This window comes from Choloepus didactylus, chromosome 4 (genome assembly GCF_015220235.1).
Source record: "Choloepus didactylus isolate mChoDid1 chromosome 4, mChoDid1.pri, whole genome shotgun sequence".
Classification (NCBI taxonomy): Eukaryota; Metazoa; Chordata; class Mammalia; order Pilosa; family Megalonychidae; genus Choloepus; species Choloepus didactylus.
Genome location: NC_051310.1, coordinates 7,593,272 through 7,609,201, shown reverse-complemented (window position 1 = coordinate 7,609,201; position 15,930 = coordinate 7,593,272). Strand labels below are relative to the sequence as shown.

At 58.0% G+C, this 15,930-nt stretch overlaps 1 protein-coding gene across 3 annotated transcripts in view; it reads left to right on the top strand.

Annotated features, from left to right (window-relative positions):
• Nucleotides 1-15,783, top strand: part of HHIPL1 (HHIP like 1) — a 30,152-nt gene extending 14,369 nt beyond the window's left edge. The window contains exons 6-9 of one of the 3 annotated variants that reach the window (XM_037831903.1): nt 1,221-1,366; nt 4,862-4,943; nt 8,461-8,543; nt 10,595-15,783. In XM_037831903.1, coding sequence (XP_037687831.1) covers nt 1,221-1,366; nt 4,862-4,943; nt 8,461-8,543; nt 10,595-11,130 — 847 coding nt within the window. In that variant the 3' untranslated portion in view covers nt 11,131-15,783. Of the gene's footprint in view, nt 1-1,220; nt 1,367-4,861; nt 4,944-6,093; nt 7,377-8,460; nt 8,544-10,594 lie in introns of those variants that run through there. The other 2 variants (XM_037831904.1, XM_037831905.1) reach the window with 2 other exon arrangements.
• Nucleotides 15,784-15,930: the final 147 nt, after the last annotated feature.

The window sequence follows — 15,930 nt, the reverse complement described above, 5'->3', positions numbered from 1 at the left end:
TTCCAGGGTTAGGGCATGGCCGTGTCTTTTGGGGGCCACCATTCAATCCACTACAATCCCCAGTTCTCCTCCCCCACCCCATCTTCTCCCAAGACTGTCCAGATATTCAACTAATTGTACCACCGTTTCCCGAGTTCCTCTCTGGGTCAGGCTTCGTGCCGGGGCCAGGGCACCAGCTCACAGTCAGGGAGAGAGCCCCATGCTCGGAGAGGCCTGTGCACAGAGCTGGAGGAGCCCAGTGCAGGGGCAGCCAGGGAGGGCTTCCTGGAGGTGGGGATATCCAAGCAGGACCTTGAAGAATCAGGAGGTGATTGATGGGTGGGGAAGGGAATAAGGGACAAGATTAGCATGTTCCAAAGATATCCAAGCTCCAGCTCTGGCTGCCAAGTGGAGACAGCCCCAGAGAATGTGCAAGCTCCTGGCACCCGCCTTGAGAGTCCGGGACTGAAGTCAGCTCCCACAAACTCCATGCTTCCTGCTGGTCGGTTGGGGATGGGGCAAGGCACTGAGCTGAGGGGCAGGAAGCAAGCTGGTTTGTTCACCCCAGTGTCTCTCTGGTACACAGTAGGTGCTCACGAAAGACTGCGCACAGGGCCAGCCTCCTGGGCACTCAACCTGCACAGTCACCCAGGGCCCTGCGTGCAGAAGGGCCACATGCCCAGTTTAATGTTCTGCTGTCACCGTCTTGAAATTGTTTTTAATTTTTTTTTATTAAAGAAGTTGTAGGCTTACAGGAAAATCATGCATAAAATACAGAGTTCCCATATACGACCCTATTGTTATCATCTTGCATTAGTGTCATATTTTTGTTACAGTTGATGAAAGAACATTTTTATAATGGTACAGTACTATTAGCTATAGTCCATGGTTTACCTAGAAGTTCACTATTTGAGTTGTATGTTCATAATTTTTAAACAACGGGCTTGCACGTTCATTTTGCATCGGACCCTGAAAATTATGTATGGTTCTGATTGCATGAATGAGATGAGTGGATGGGTGGATAGATGGGTAGGTGAGTAGGTAGGTAGGAGAATGGATAGATGGGTGGAGGGATGGATGGGTGAGAGGATAGATGAAGGGTGAGTGAATGAATGGAGGGTGGGGGGATGGGTGGGAGGATGGGGGAATGGATGAGGGGGTTGGGTGGATGCATGGAGGGTGGGTGGGTGGGGTTCTCCTGAGCACCATGCCAGGCGTGACCCACAGCTCATCCTTTGCAGGCGCCTGATGTCCCTCCAAGAGAACCCAAGGACAGGCCAATGGCAGTACAGTGAGATCTGCATGGGCCAGGGCCAGACCTGCGCCTTCCCGGGCCTCATCAACAACTACTACCCATACATCATCTCCTTCGCAGAGGATGAGGCAGGTAAGTGCTCTTGGGACCTGGGAGAGCACAGTCTCATGTCTGGGACTGGTCCCCCCAATCTGTGGGTCCTTCTGCCTTGTCATCCAAAGGTTGGGGCCTCATGCCTGGAACTGCCTTCATTGCTGGGGAATGAGGCATTTAGTTGACCAAGTCCTTGCTGGGCCGCCTTTCTCACTGGGCATCCTCGGGCAATGAGCTGTGGGGTCATGCCTGTCATGGTGCCCAGGGGCCCCCCATTCCCTTGCACCCACACCCCCATCCACCCATCCATCTCCCCATCAATCCATCCATGTTCCCACCCACCACCCATCTATCTACTGTTCACCCATCCATCCACCCATCATCCATCCATCCACCCACCCACCCCCTCATCTATCCATTCCCCCATCCGTCTCCCCATCAATCCATCCATGTACCCACCCACCACCCATACATCCACCCACTCATCATCCATCCTCCCACCCACCCACCCACCCATCCATCCTCTCTGGCCTCCCATTTCCAAGAGCAGTGCCCCTTGTCCCCTTCCCCCATCCCCTCGCCCGGGGCAGGGTGGCTGAGAGGGTTGAAAGGTAACCTGGCTAAGTTAGCCAGGACCAGGAGAGTTCTGTGATGATGGAAACCAAATGCAGGCAGGTGGGGGGAGAGAGCCTCCCTGGAGACCTCCACCCGCCCTGGCTTCCTGATGGTGCATGCACTTGAGCCCATAAACCAAGCGTCATTGTCATTTAAAAGCAGGCGGACCCAGCCTTCTCGCTTGTGAGTGGGTCCCCCATTCAGGCCACTTGCGATTTCAATGCAAGGAACATGGGTGGGGGAGGGGGGAGAAAGGGGGGCAGGGGCTGGATGGGCTCCAATCTCCTGCCTTTGTTCTTGGCCCCAGGATTGTCCCAGGACAAAAGCCAAGGGGCCCGCGCGGGGGGCCCTGGGGGATGCTTGGCGGGGTTGCTAGGGAACGCCCACCCGGGGGCCTTTCGAGCGGTGTCCCCTGCAGGACCCAGTGCCAGAACCCCCAGGCCCATGTCTGGGAAACCTTTGTTAGACCGACACCCATCAGAATCTGATTTCCGAAAGGGCAGCCCCAGCCCCACCACTGCTCTCCCCCAACCCACTGGGCCCTTGAAAGCCCTTTCTTTTGGTCAAAAGGGGGTTAACGTGTTCTGGGAGGAGGCGGAGCCCTCCGCCCCCCCCTTCCCCCACACAGAGGCAGTTCTGAGAGAGGGGCCCTTCCCCAGCCCTCGCAGGGGAACCCAGGGACAGCCGGGAGGAGGCCCTGTGACACAGACAGCCTGATGCAGAGCCGATGCTTCGTGGGTGCAGACTTTCTGTTCGGGGTGACGGAAAAGTTCTGGTAATGGATGGAGGCAGTGGTGACCCAACAGCACGAATGTGATTAGCGCCACAGAAACGTATATTTCAAAGTGTTAAAATGGGAAATGTTATGTTATATATGTGTTACCACAATTGAAAAAAAAAAAAGACAGGGAGCCCAGGGACGGCACGCGGAGCCCAGGGACAGTGTGCTGGCAAGCTCAGCAGCCCCGGGAGGCACCGCGGGTCGGAGTCCAACACAAACGAACCACTCCCAGCTCCAGCTCCCGCCTCAGGAGTTGTCTTTCTGATCCTTACAGACTGAAAAACAAGGACCTCTGCCGCCCAGTGCCCTCCAGGGACAGTCCCCACTGCAGAGGCCAGGAGGGGTGTGGCCTGGGCTCCCTGCCCGAGCTCGGGGTTGGGGCCATGGCTCCCAGTAGATCGGGCTGGAGGGGGCCTTGCAGTCTGCCTGGTCGCTTTACACATGGGGAAACTGAGGCTCACTGTTTGCTCCCAGGTATCGGGTTGGGAAGCATGGCCCCCAGCCTGGCCCTGGACGCCTCCCAGATCAGGGCCTTAGGATGGGCTCGGGCCGCCTGATGAAGGCGATGGGTGGCACTGGGGTGGGGGTGGGGGCAGCATGAACAGGAATCCTGAGGGCTCCAAGGGGCTGGAGGTGTGAGGGCTGCACAGCCAGAGAGAAGAGGGTCTGTTTCCCGGGTCTTGCTCCCAGAAAGAAGCCCAGAGAGGGATGCGGATGGCCCAAGGCCACACAGCAAATTTGCTGGCGAACCTGTGAACTCTCCAGCAGGGACTGTCTGGCCGTGATCCCCTGTCCCCTGCATCGTCACCAGGTGGGCCCTACACTCACCCACCCTCAGCTGGGCTGGCTCTCCTGGAGGGGGTCAGAGGCCACTGGTCACTCAGCTTCCTGTCCTCCTCAGCCCCTCACTTTCCACCATGACTGGGTCTACTCCAGTTACACAGAGTCACCCTCAAGTGTGGAATTCCCTGGGATTCTGGGGCTTTGCTTCTCAGACTCCACCCCCATGCAGCCCTCCCTGACTGCACCTGTCCCCAGGAACATGCTTTCCTCCAAGCTGCTACCTCGCTGCTCTCTTGGCCTCTCTGGGGGGAGCCACCCCCTGCCGCATCCCTGGGAGAGCTCTGTGTTGGCCTCTTTCAAGGACAGAAGTTTTAGCAGGGCTGAACTGTCACATGGAGTCCCACATGGCTTGTGTCCAGGCCTCCAGCTACCATGTGTCCTGCATCCATTGTGGGATTGGGGTAGCAGAGCTTCTCTGAGTTCTGGAGTGACCACTGGAGCTGGAGTGACCCCTGGAGCTCTCTGAGCCTGTTTCCTCATCTGTAAGATGGCAACAGTGAAGCCTATGTCCCTGGCATAAGCCTTTGGCAGCAGAGGGCACGGGGATAGGGCAGGGATGGAGAGAGCAGGGAGGGTCACCGTTCCCTGAATGCTGTCTCTGGACCCAGGTACACATGTGCATTGCATTTCCCCTACAGCCCTGAGAGGCAGAGGAAACCGAAGCTCAGAGTGCGGCCATCACAGAGCTGCTGGAGACCCCTTGGGGCCAAGTGGAGGGGTGGGAGTCACACCAGAGACTCTTGAGCACGTGCTTTTCCTCCCCCTGCTGCCTGCCTGACAGGTGCCTGCCAAGATCAGTGGAGAGGACCCTGGCCTCCAAGACTTGGCAGGTCTCAGATCTCGGATGATGACAACAACAACAACGAGAATATCTTGAGCTGACTGAGCACTTGCTGTGCACCCTTTTGGTCCCATAACAGCCTTTTGAGGCATCCCCACTTTAAAGGCGAGGCAGCTTGGGCCCAGAGACCCACCTGTGCCTGTGGCGGCTCAGTAACAGTCAGGTGTGGTGCCAGGTGTGAAACCGAGGCAGGGACCTGGGGTGGGCTGCGACAGGAAGGAGGCAAAGGCAGAGCCTGGGTAGGGCCAGCCAGAGTGGCCAGGAGCCCAGGGTGTGCGCCCCAAGTGGCCTTCTCAGCCTCAGTTTCTAGCTCGGGGGTCCGGACAGCTACACGGACGCAGAATGCCTCGCCCTTGGCTCTCCGAGGTTGGGGTCGGTCCCAGAGCCTGATGCAGGGCCGGGGGGCAGCGTTCCAGGCAGCGTCCTCACTCACCACCTTGTTTATTGTCCAAAGGGGAGCTGTACTTCATGTCAACGGGCATGCCGAGTGCCACAGCTGCACGCGGGGTGGTCTACAAAGTGATCGATCCTTCGAGGTGAGTCCTGGCCCGCAGCATCGCCTGAGAGCTGCTGTCTGCCAGGTTACCTCCCCGCCATCCCCCATTTTCCTCTCAACCCCCCTGCCCCAGGTGGGTGTTATTAATATCCCCACTATTCAGATGAGAAAACTGAGGCCCAGAGGGGAAGTGAACTAGCTCAGCTCATACCGCTGGTGAGGGGCAGGTCCAGCATTCAAGACTGGAGCTGACCAGCCACTGTGCTGGACCCAGCCTGCCTGCCTGGCTTTCTCCTCTCTGCCTGCCTCTCACTCCTCATTTCCTGGGTACCCCAGTCCCAGCATCTCCCCTTAGTCCCCCACTTGCCTCCCAGATGCCCCTGGGACACTCTGATCTCTGCCCCTCCTCCTGTGGTCCTGCCCTCCCCTGGGGAGACCACCACCGGCTACCCGACTAACACACTGGGTCTGGCTAAACCCCTCCCTGAGCCTCCCACCCCCACCTCCTTCTCCATCTGCATCCAGTGCAAGACCATGGGCTCAGGGCCAGGCGTGTCCTGATTCTGTTCACGTATGACTCACTGAATCATCTCAGCTGCCCGCCTTACAGGGGTGCAGATGGGTGCAAAGTGTGGCTCCAGAGCCCATACCCTAACTTCTCGGCCACATGCTGCTACCAGGCATCACTGCCTCCAAGCAGCCTTCCCTGATCTGCCTTCCCCTTCTCCCAGGCTGGGTCAGCGCCCCCAGATCCCTGTCCAGACCTGCCCCCAGGCTCATCATCTCTGAGCTACTCAGCTGTCCCCTACCCAGTCTGGGAGTCACGAGGGCGAAGACTGTATCTCTTCTTCCCTGCCCAGTCAGCCCCAGCACCAGGCCTGGCACAGAGCAGGAACTTGGGAATGTTTGATGAATGAATGAATGACCTTCTTTCTTCAGCTCCCTCTCAGGCCTTAGAGTTTGGCTTCTCAGCTGGCCTCCCTTTCACACCCTGGGGGACTTGCCTAGTCTGGACACAGCTTGTGCTTACCTCCAGCACAGAGACTCAGGTTGTACAGAAAACATCTGTCCTGGTTGACAGACCCGGGAGAGCCCTCAAAGTGGCCGGTTAGCCTCAATATTGAAGCAAACTAGGTTTGAAAAAATCCTGAGACACCTACCACACTTAAACAATTTTTTTTTCATTTTAGGTTACTTTTAGATTTCCAGACTAGGTGCAAATATAGTACAGAATTTTCCCGCATCCTCCTCCCCGTTTCTCCTGTAATTAATTTCTTACCTCACCATGATACAGTTTTCACCATTAATTATTTGGTACATTACTATTAATTAAACTCGTCCCTTTTTTTTTTAAGGCCCTCCCTAGTTTTTCCCTAATTTCCTTTTCTCTTCCCACATTGTACTTAGTGGTGTCTCCCTCCTGGGCTGAGACAGCTTCTCAGATTTTCCTTGTTTACCACACTTTTTTTTTTTAAGGCACAAACATATTAATCATCGACATGACTTTATCAAGAAAAACATACGCACTTCCTCCTTTCGTTCCCCGTTCGTGTCCCTGAGGCCCCTCTGTCTTTATCCATGGAGTGTTGTAATTAGAGCCCAGGCAGAATGTGCATTCTTTTTTGTTCACTTCTCCCCGTTTTGTATAAATATTTCCATGTTGCAACATCACCCTCAAAAGGATTGGTTTCTAACGGCTGGGTAATTTTCTGCTGAGTCACCAAGCCATAATTGGCTCAGCCATGCCTCAGACATTTAGGTTATTTCCAGTTTTCCAAAAAGAGTACTTCTCTAAGGAAACATCACAGATAGCAAGCTCCTGATTCATGCCAGCCGTGTCTTCGATCCATCATCTCCTTGAGTTTCCGCAACACCCTCTTCCTGTTGGCTCCTTATCCCGGAGAGATGGAGGGAACCTGAGACTTGAGGCATCTCCTGCTCAAGGGCTTGTGAACAAGAGCCAGAACCAGGCCCAGCTCCTTCCCCGGCCCTCCTCCCGACTGTCTTAGTTTGCCATGCTGCAGTGAGAAACACCATCCTGTGGGTTGGCTCAAACAGTCAGAACGTATCGGCTCACGGTCTCAGAGGCTAGAAGTCCAAAATCAAGACTTTGGCAAGGCCATGCTTTCCAGGGCTGCCTTGCCCCAGTCCTTGGGGCTCCTGGTTTGCATCTCTGCCTCCTGTCACAGGGTGAGTTGTCTCCCCTTGGGTCTGCTCTTTGGGATCCTGCTGCTGACTTCTGGCTCCTTGCTTGAAGGCTTCTGGGAACATAAATCAAGGGCCACCCCCACCTTAACTGATGCCACATCTGCATAGGGTCCTATTTACAAACAGGCTCATTCCCACATGGACGTGGACTCAGATTAAGAACATGTCCTTTTGTTGGGGTACAGGATGCAACCCATCCCACCGACCCTTCTCACTGTTATTCATTATTCTCTTATGGAATAAATGCATTTCTTTGTACTTACAACATACAGCATCGAGCTTCTATGGCAGAACATTTGGAGAATGAAGGAAATGAAGAGTGGAGGGTTGGAGAGGGTCCCCTATGACTGCCTAAACCTGCTCACGGTGGCACTTTGGGGTGCATCTCCTACCCATTAGTGTAACAAGGATTATTTATGTAATTTTCTTAAGGAACTAAACCTGGACTGGGTCTGAGTGAAGCATGTGGCTATTATGTAAAGTTCAGAGCAATCAGAAAATTGCTCCTTCTCCAGCATTTGAGGAGTGAGTGAGTGAGTGAGAGTGTGTGTGTGTGTGTGCGCACCTTTAGCCATGTCCCTCGTCTTGGGCTTTCCTCCTCAAGCTCACGGAACCCTATGGAAGTCATGGATTCACGTGGTTTAGTCCTGGAATAAGGGCCCATTCAAAAAACCACAGATCCACAGCCAAAAACTAATTAAAATGGAACTCCTTCTGTTACTTGTGCCCTTGAAAGATGTCAGAGGAGACCCAATTCACAGCCCAGGCAACCGGCCCTTCTCGGGCTCTTCTCACCGAGCTCTGAACCCCCCACTCCAAAGCCTCCAGCCCCCTCTGCTTTGTTCCCAGCCTTGGGCCTTCTCTCTCGCTCTCATTCTGTGAATCGACTTAACCTTTCCCTGGAACCTCTCACATTCCGGATCACAAGAAATTCAGGAGCCAGGGGTGGGGGGAGACCCTCCTCTGAGGCTGGGGGCAGGCAGAAAGACTGACATTTTCTCACATCCCTAGAACAGGGTGCATCCCCTGAATTAGGAGAGAATCAGGGAAATGAGCCCCTGGCTCTGGGGGTGTCCTGGCAGAGGCTGAGAAGGCCCTCGGCAGGGTGTCTAGGGGACCCCTGGCCCCTGGGGTTGGGATCTTGGAGCTGATGGGGATGGCTGCAGGTCACACGGTGGGGGCTCCAGCAGTGGCCACGGCCACTCCAGTCACTCCTGCCCACACCTGCCGTGGCCCAGACACATGCCTGGCCCTTCCCCGCCCGGCCCTGCTGCAGGAAGAGGCAGACGTCAGGGGGTGGGCTCCAGGCGAGCCCCCAGGGTGGGACTCACGGCCTCCTGTGTCAGCAGACGGGCGCCCCCCGGCAAGTGTCAGACCCAGCCGGCCCAGGTGAAGGTGAGGAGCCGCCTCATCCGCTTCGTGCCTAAAGAAAGTAAGTGCCCACCGACCGGACCCTGAGGTGGGGGAAGCCCCCGTGCCCACCCAGCACCCTCCAGCCCGATATGGCCCCTCTCCTCCCAGCTGGAACTGGCTGGCCTTCCCAGCCCCTGGCCGAGCACCGTACCTGGCGCACTTGAGGCCCTCAGTGGGTCCTGCATGATGGGCCACAGCCTCTTAACCCCCCGCCCACTCCTATGGCATGTGCCAGGCCCCGGGCTGTGGCAGGGGACCCTGGGATGCCACAGGCTCAGAAGGGGCACAGAAAGGGGGCAACTAGAGGGTGCCAGGCAGGTATGTTCAGAATTCCTGGGAAGGACAGTTCTTAAGAGAAGCAAGTCATCCATCCATCCTTTCATTTCTTCATTCATTCATTCTTTCTTTCACTGCATCTGTATGTGCTGCATACTGGGGGTACAAAACTGAGCCAGAAAGGTAGGGTCCCTGCTTTCTCAGGCTGTCATAGCCAGCCTCCCAATTTGAAAACGTTGGCAACTAATTCAAAATGTAAAAAACTCTGCAGGCCAAAAGAAATACTTTGGGGGGCCCAAGTGGGCCGAGTGGGTCACCAGTTGGCGGATTAGGCGTGGGTTGAAGGGAAGGCTGGGCACCTGGGCAAAAGGGGGTGCCCAGCCCTGAGGAGGAGGTACCCTGGGGAGGGGGAGGGGGAGGCTGGGGGAAGGGATGAGCTCAGTGGTTCTGGAAGTTAATTCTGGCTGCAGCTGCTTTCGGGGCTTGGCGAGTTTTCCATTTGCTCACTCAGCAGTTTCTGGCACATGTGTCAGATGCAGGGGCCACAGAGAGAAGTCAGGCCAGCCCGGCCCTGGCTGGAACAGACAGAGAAGTCATTTAGCGTCCCAAGCCCTGTGACAGCAGTGTGTGCGATGCCCCGGGGGCCCAGAGCACTGCAGGGCTCTGGGGGGGTGGGGGATCCCAGGGCCAGGGGCTGAGTGGATGGGCTCACCCTAGGGAGAAGCATGAAGGGCAGTCCAGGCAGAGGGAACAGCAGGAGCTAAGGCTGGAGGAGTGAGGCAGCCTGGGAAGCAGGGAGTCCTTCCCTGGGGATGCAGTGGGGTGCCAGGGAGGGGGCACCTGCCCTGTCATGCACTCACCCCTGCTCAGTGCTTCGCCTCGTGTGGAGGTCCCGTCCCAGCCACGGGCTCAGCGATTTCCAAAGTGCATATAGCCCCTTTGGGGCCAGCTGGGGTGGGCTTGGGCTGGTGGGCTCCAAGTCCCCTCCCCATAGTAGCTGAGCAGCTCTGGGGTTCAGGCCCCCTCAGCTCTGCTCTGGGACAGAGTAGAGTCTCTGACATGGAGTGAGGTTTACCCTGTGGCTGACCTGGGCCAAGTGAGGGCCACATGCTGCAGGGACACAGGTGATCACTCACCTCAGCTGCTTGACACCTGCTGTGCCCAGGCCCAGAGGTGGGTAGAGGGAAGGGGACCCTGGGTGGGGTGGAAGGGCAGGGGACTGTGAGCACACACCTGGAGCACCAGTCGCTGTGACCACAGCCATGCACACAGGGAGCTGTGACCGGGCAGCAGGGCCAGTGGCTTCAGGTGCTGGGTGGGTCCAGTTCCCACCCAGCTGTCCGCTGACTTCAGACCCTCAGGAATTTTTTTTGCCCTCTGTGGGCCTGTTTCCTTGCCCCTAACACCAAGGACTGAGACTGGAAAGGGTCACTTCCTCATGGAAGTCCTCCAGGCCTTCCCGGGACTCCACTGTGCTCAAGAGTTAATGGGGTGAGGGGGTGTTTCTCTCGCACCAGATTGGGACTCCCCACTTGGGCCAGACTGGGTCTCCCACCCCAGCACCAAACTGGCACAAAGCTGCTTTCAGAGAATGTTTGCTGAATGCTCCGGGCTGGCATCCCTTGGGGCCGGGGTGACCGCCTTTGTGGTCTGAGCAGAGGGCAAGTTGAAGAGCATCTTCTCCTGGGCCCGGCGTTCCCCGGAGGGCGGCGCAGGAGAAGCAAGAGGGGTGGGTGGGTGGGGTGGGCTGTTGCGTCCGGAGTCCTTCTGACCGCGGGCTCTTCCTCTGCGCAGAATTCATCGGGAGGACCAGGAGCACCCCACGGCCCACAGCGCGCGCGCCCACCAAGGCGCCCCGCCGCAGCCGTCCCACGGCCGCTCCTCCCGTGCCCACTCCGCACGCGGCCCGGCCCACGCGGCGACCCGGGAGGCGCAGGGGCAGCGGCCGACGGCGGGGGCGGCCGAGCGCGGCGAGCCCGGCGTCGTCGAACGGCGCCGTGCGCCTGGTGCGGCCCGCGGGCCTGAGCCCGGGCCGCGGGCGCGTGGAGGTATTCGTGGGCGGGAGCTGGGGGACCGTGTGCGACGACGCCTGGGACGCCAAGGCCGCCGCCGTCGTGTGCCGCCAGCTGGGCTTTGCGCACACGGTGCGCGCCACGAAGCGCGCCGAGTTCGGCGAGGGCCGCGGGCTGCCCATCCTGCTGGACGACGTGCGCTGCTCGGGCGCCGAGCGCAGCCTGCTCGAGTGCACGCACGCTGGCGTGGGCACACACAACTGCGAGCACCAGGAGGACGCGGGCGTGGTCTGCAGCCACGAGGACCCCAACCTGTAGGCGGAGCACCCTCTGACCGGGCCCTCCTCCATCTGACCCGCGCCTGACAGGGCCCCTTCCGCGCGTGAGTGCCTGGTGTGTGCACACGCGTGCAGGGGCCCGAGGTTCCTGTGAGTGTATGGGATGAGCTGGTCTGTCCGTGTGTGCTGTCCTGGGAAGCCGGGGTCCCCAGGGCAGCACAGGGGTGTGTGTGTGGAGTGCATGCGGTCCGTCCGGTGTTTTCTGTAGACCTAAAGCCTGAGTGTGTGTTGGGGTCCGTGTGTGGAAATGTTTTTGTCTTACGTCCAAGTACCCCTAGCAGCAGCAGGGACACAGTGTGGCCGCAGGACCCTGAGGACCGAGTGGGCAGCCAGGGTGACACCTGGCTGCCTAAACAGGGGCACGGCCAGCAGAATGGGGAAGGGCAGCGGGCCTGGCCTGGCCCCGCTGGGATGGAAGGCTCTAGACTGCTGGACCGGGGCCCAGGAACGTGGCCGAAGAGTGTGGACCAGTGGGCTGGGAGGTCAGAGGCTCGGAAACCAACAGGAAGGCACCCAGTGGGGCAAGGAAAGGCTCGGTCCCTAACAGACTGATGGGTTCGGGGTGCCCTGTGGGCCATCGCCACCCCAGTGAGGTCAGGCTGCCTGGGAGGAAGCGAGTCCCCATCTTGGGGGAGGGTGTCTGGGGGCCTGGATGTTCTCTGAGTCTGTTGCTGGGAAAAGCCTCCGGCCATGTGAACTTCCCCATCGGGTCCGCGTCGGTGCTCTGGGGAGGGTGCTGGGCCTCCTTCCAGCCTGAGGTCTGACCCCCCTGCTCCTGGTGCAGAAGCCCCTCATGGGTGGGGCTTCCACTCAGCCACGCTGAGTACCAAGCTCCTGGGGGCATTTCTCAGCTTCCAGGGCTGTGTTGTGGCCACCCTTCCCCACCCTGTCAGTGAATCCCAGGGACCCCCTGATTCCCCCAGGACTCCCTTCCCCCGGGTCGGGTGCGACCGCTAAGGCTTTGTCAAGCAGGGCTGCGCGGGCAACGTGACTGTTTACAAACCACCCTTCCACCTCTTCTTTCTGACCCAGGCCTGCCTGGGGGATGTGGGGGGTCCGCAGCCTCCCTGTGGCTTTCCAGGTGATGGGTCTGAGGCACAGCACGGCAGCAGCTTCCACCAGGGGCCAGAGCCTCTGCGTTCCTTCTCTCACGAAGGCCTCCACCTGGGCTCAGCCCGGCCCCTGGTGGGGAGCTGTGTTGGGTGGGCCCAGTCTTGGCAGGGGATGGGGGCCGAGGGGGGAGAGACAAATGAGCCACCGGGCAGCGAGGACAGGATATAGCCAGCAGCAACTCAGGGACACATAGGGGGCTGTGGGGGTCTTGGTGAGGTGGCCCAACCCAGTCTGGAGGGCTTCCTGGAAGAGGTGATGCCTGCATAGCGTTCTGAGAGTTGAGCTGTCACTGGGGTGGTGTGTCAGGCAGAGGCAGCAGTGGGTGCCAAAGCTGGGTGGGGTCATCCAGCAGCTGGTTGAAGCTGAGTGTAGAATAGGGGGCTGCAGAAGAAAGCTTTAGGGGTGACCTCCAGAATCCTCCTACCTTTGTGCTAAAGTGGGGTTGCTGAGGGGTCAGGCCCTCGTGGCTTGTCTGGTCCTGCTGAGCCTGTTTGGAAATCGCAATTAGCACTGCCATCAAATGTGCTGCAGACACGCTGGACACGCTGCAAGCGCTTTAGGGCACCTGTTAGCTCATTTAATCTCCAGGACAGCCCTATTTTCTTTCTCCTTGAAAGATGGGGAAACGGGTGCAAAGAGGTTAAACATCTTAGTTGAGGGCACCCAGCCAGGGAGGGAAGAAGCCACATTTGAACGCACGCAGCCTGCTTCTAGAGCCTGCCTGTACCCTAACCACCGCACTCCCCAGTCCGAAGGGTACTAAACCCCCAGAAGGGCGTGGCTTGGCCAGGGCTGCCCAGGGCCTCTGCCCAGTGCAGGCTGCCAGCCTGGCTGGGAAGCAGCTCATGGAGACCCCTGTGGGCCCCTCTGCCCAGCGGGCGGCTGTGCTGCTGGCTTCCTGCTGACCGTGGGCCTCGCAGCGCCCAGGGTGCTGAGCTGGCATCTGGACTTCCTGCCTGCTGGCTGCCCGGGACGCAGTGAAATTCTGAACTGCTTGGTGACTGCCAGGCCCAGCTCTTCACAGTACGGATGGGGAAGCAAACCCACGGAGGCCGAGTGCCCCTGGCCTGTTGCCAGGAGCTGAGCTGAGCCCAGAACCTGGAAAGTGCAGGTGGCAGCATGAGGCCCTGGCCCGGCCCCCCGGCCCCCCCACCCTGAGCAGCTGTTCTGCCGGCGGCAGGACCTGGCCAGTTGGGGAGAGGGGTCCCAGCAGCCTCTACCTCCTCTCCAGGGGGCACCTCCCACTGCTCCTCAGCATCCACAGCCTGGGACCACCCCCCCGGCAACCTCCCCTAGGTGAGAGGGTGGTCTGGTCCTGAGCCCCAAGTGTGACTGTCATTAGTGGGAGGTGACTGGTGGGTGGGAACAGTGAGGACCCTGCAAGATGCGGGGGGTCGGGTGGGCGGGGAGAGCCTGGGTAAGGTCCTGGTTCCCCACTCTCCACTCCTCCGGGCCGTGCTGGCCTCACCCCGCCAGTCCTCCTTTCAGGAGGCGCCCCGCCTGCTCCCCTCACTCCTCCCAGGCATCACCTCTCAGGGCCCGGACAAGGCTCGGGCTGGGGGCTGGTCCCACAGCGGGGCCTGACTCACCAGTCCCTTAGGCCATGAGAATAAGGAGAGCTAACTTAGTTGAGCACTTGCTGTGTTTCAGGCCCAGAGAGTTACTCACCAAAAGTCACACAGCCTATTTAATATTTGAACCCAGGCTCTGCTTCTCTGGAGCTCAGGCTGTAGGCTCTGGCCTTGCTGTGCCACCTCAGGGCCTTGAATTCATTGCTGCCCCCATCAGACCCTGTCTTTATGCAGATGGGGTAACTGCTCCTCCCCACCAGGGAGTGGCAGAGTCAGGTGCAGGCTCGCTGTCCAGTGCTCCTTCCACCCTCACTGGCTGCCAAGGGAGTGCTCACTTCCTCCCTAGAGTCCTCCAAGCCCCTGGGGATGAGGCAGGTCCCTGTCAGGCCTCCTCCCAACCAGCCTCCGCCCGCACCTCCTGCAGCCATATGCCAGAATGAGCTCACGAACCAAACCCTTGCCACATCCAGAAAGGGGCTGCCTCTGCCCAATGGCACACAATTTACTTCTAGTGCCCTCAGAGCCCAGTGCCCAGCACGTGTTTCCCCAGACCACTTGTTCTCCTGAGTCCCTCTGGCAAGTCCCAGCTGGGCCAGGGGCCCTGGGAGGCTGCCCTTCTCCTTCCACAAGAGGAAAGGCCCTCTGTCCCTGAAAGCTGCAGGCAGCGACTGATGCCAAGCAAGCTAGCGCTCAACCCCTGGCATCCCTGTGTTTACACTTTCTGAATGCTTGACTAAGAGGCACCATCCAGGAGCCAGAGACCAGGGTTCCAGTCCTGGCTGTGTGACCTTGGGGAGGTCACTTAACCTCTCTGAGCCTCTTTGAAAAGCAGAGGTGATACTGTATCTCAGCAGCATCCTTGGAAGAATAAACGAGGTAGCATTTGCAAATGTGCTCTGGCCCTGAGAGGGCAGTACACGTGTAAGGGGTGTGGTTAGACTCTCCAAATAGCCAGGGACCCTGCCAGCCTTGGTTTTGAACAAAAGTCACAGACACATGTGACAGAATAGTGTTAACTGAACAAAATGAAATTTTAAAATCCCTATGACATCTTGCATTTTCCATTTGATTATATGCTTTTGTCATTTCTTGCCCCCCACAAAAACTGATGTCCAAACAAGCAGCAGCTGGAGTCCGTGTCTGGCCCATTCTCGGCTGCTCAATGGGCAAAAGTGCAACACCAGCCAGGGGTCTCCACTGGCTTCTGCCAACTGCACAAGCGAGAGTGGGGAGGGGCTTGCTGAGGAGGGACCACCCTAAGAATGGCCTGGGAGCACATACTCAAAATGGGAGGAAAATTAGCCCCTTCCTGCTAACAGGTAGAACCCCAGTCTTCTTGTGGGGCCTCAATCCTCCTAGCTGCCTACTAAGAATGAGCATTTATTGAGCACTTACTGTGTGCTGGACATGTCAGTTCATTTAATCCTCACAGTGGCTCCATAAGGCACCCTTGACATCACCAGCCCCATTTCCAGACAAGGAGACAGATCCCAAGGGTAATTAGGTAACTGACTTCGCGTCCCATGGCAGGAGAGGAAGGGGCCTTGGACTGAGACACACCCTTCCCAGGGACCCATCCTTCCCCTCCTCCACCCTGCCATGCACCCAAGAGAGACAGCCCTTCAGAGCTGCCCACCTGTTCTGCCTGCATCTTCCCCAGTGATCCTGCTGGGAAGCCACTTCCTGCCTGGAGGCCACACCCGTGGTTCTCCAGTCACCTGCAGGGATTGTTTAAAGCACAGGTTGTCAGATCCTGTCCTCGACTCAGGAAGCCTGAGGTGGGGCTGAGACGCGGCAGCACTCACAAGTCCAGGTGATGCTGACGCTGCTGGTTCTGGGGCCACCTGGAGAGCCATTGTGTCCACCAGCCCTGTCCAACAGAAACATGACGGGAGCCACATCTGTAATTTTTAATTTTCTGGTAGCATATTAAAAAGGTAAAAAGAACCAGGTGAATTCATTTTATTGATATATTTTATTTAATCCAACATATCCAAAATATTACCATTTCAACAGGTACTCAGTATAAGAAATATTGAGATTTTTTAACATTCTTTTTTTGTGGGTATTAGCATCTTCGAAATCTGATGTGTATT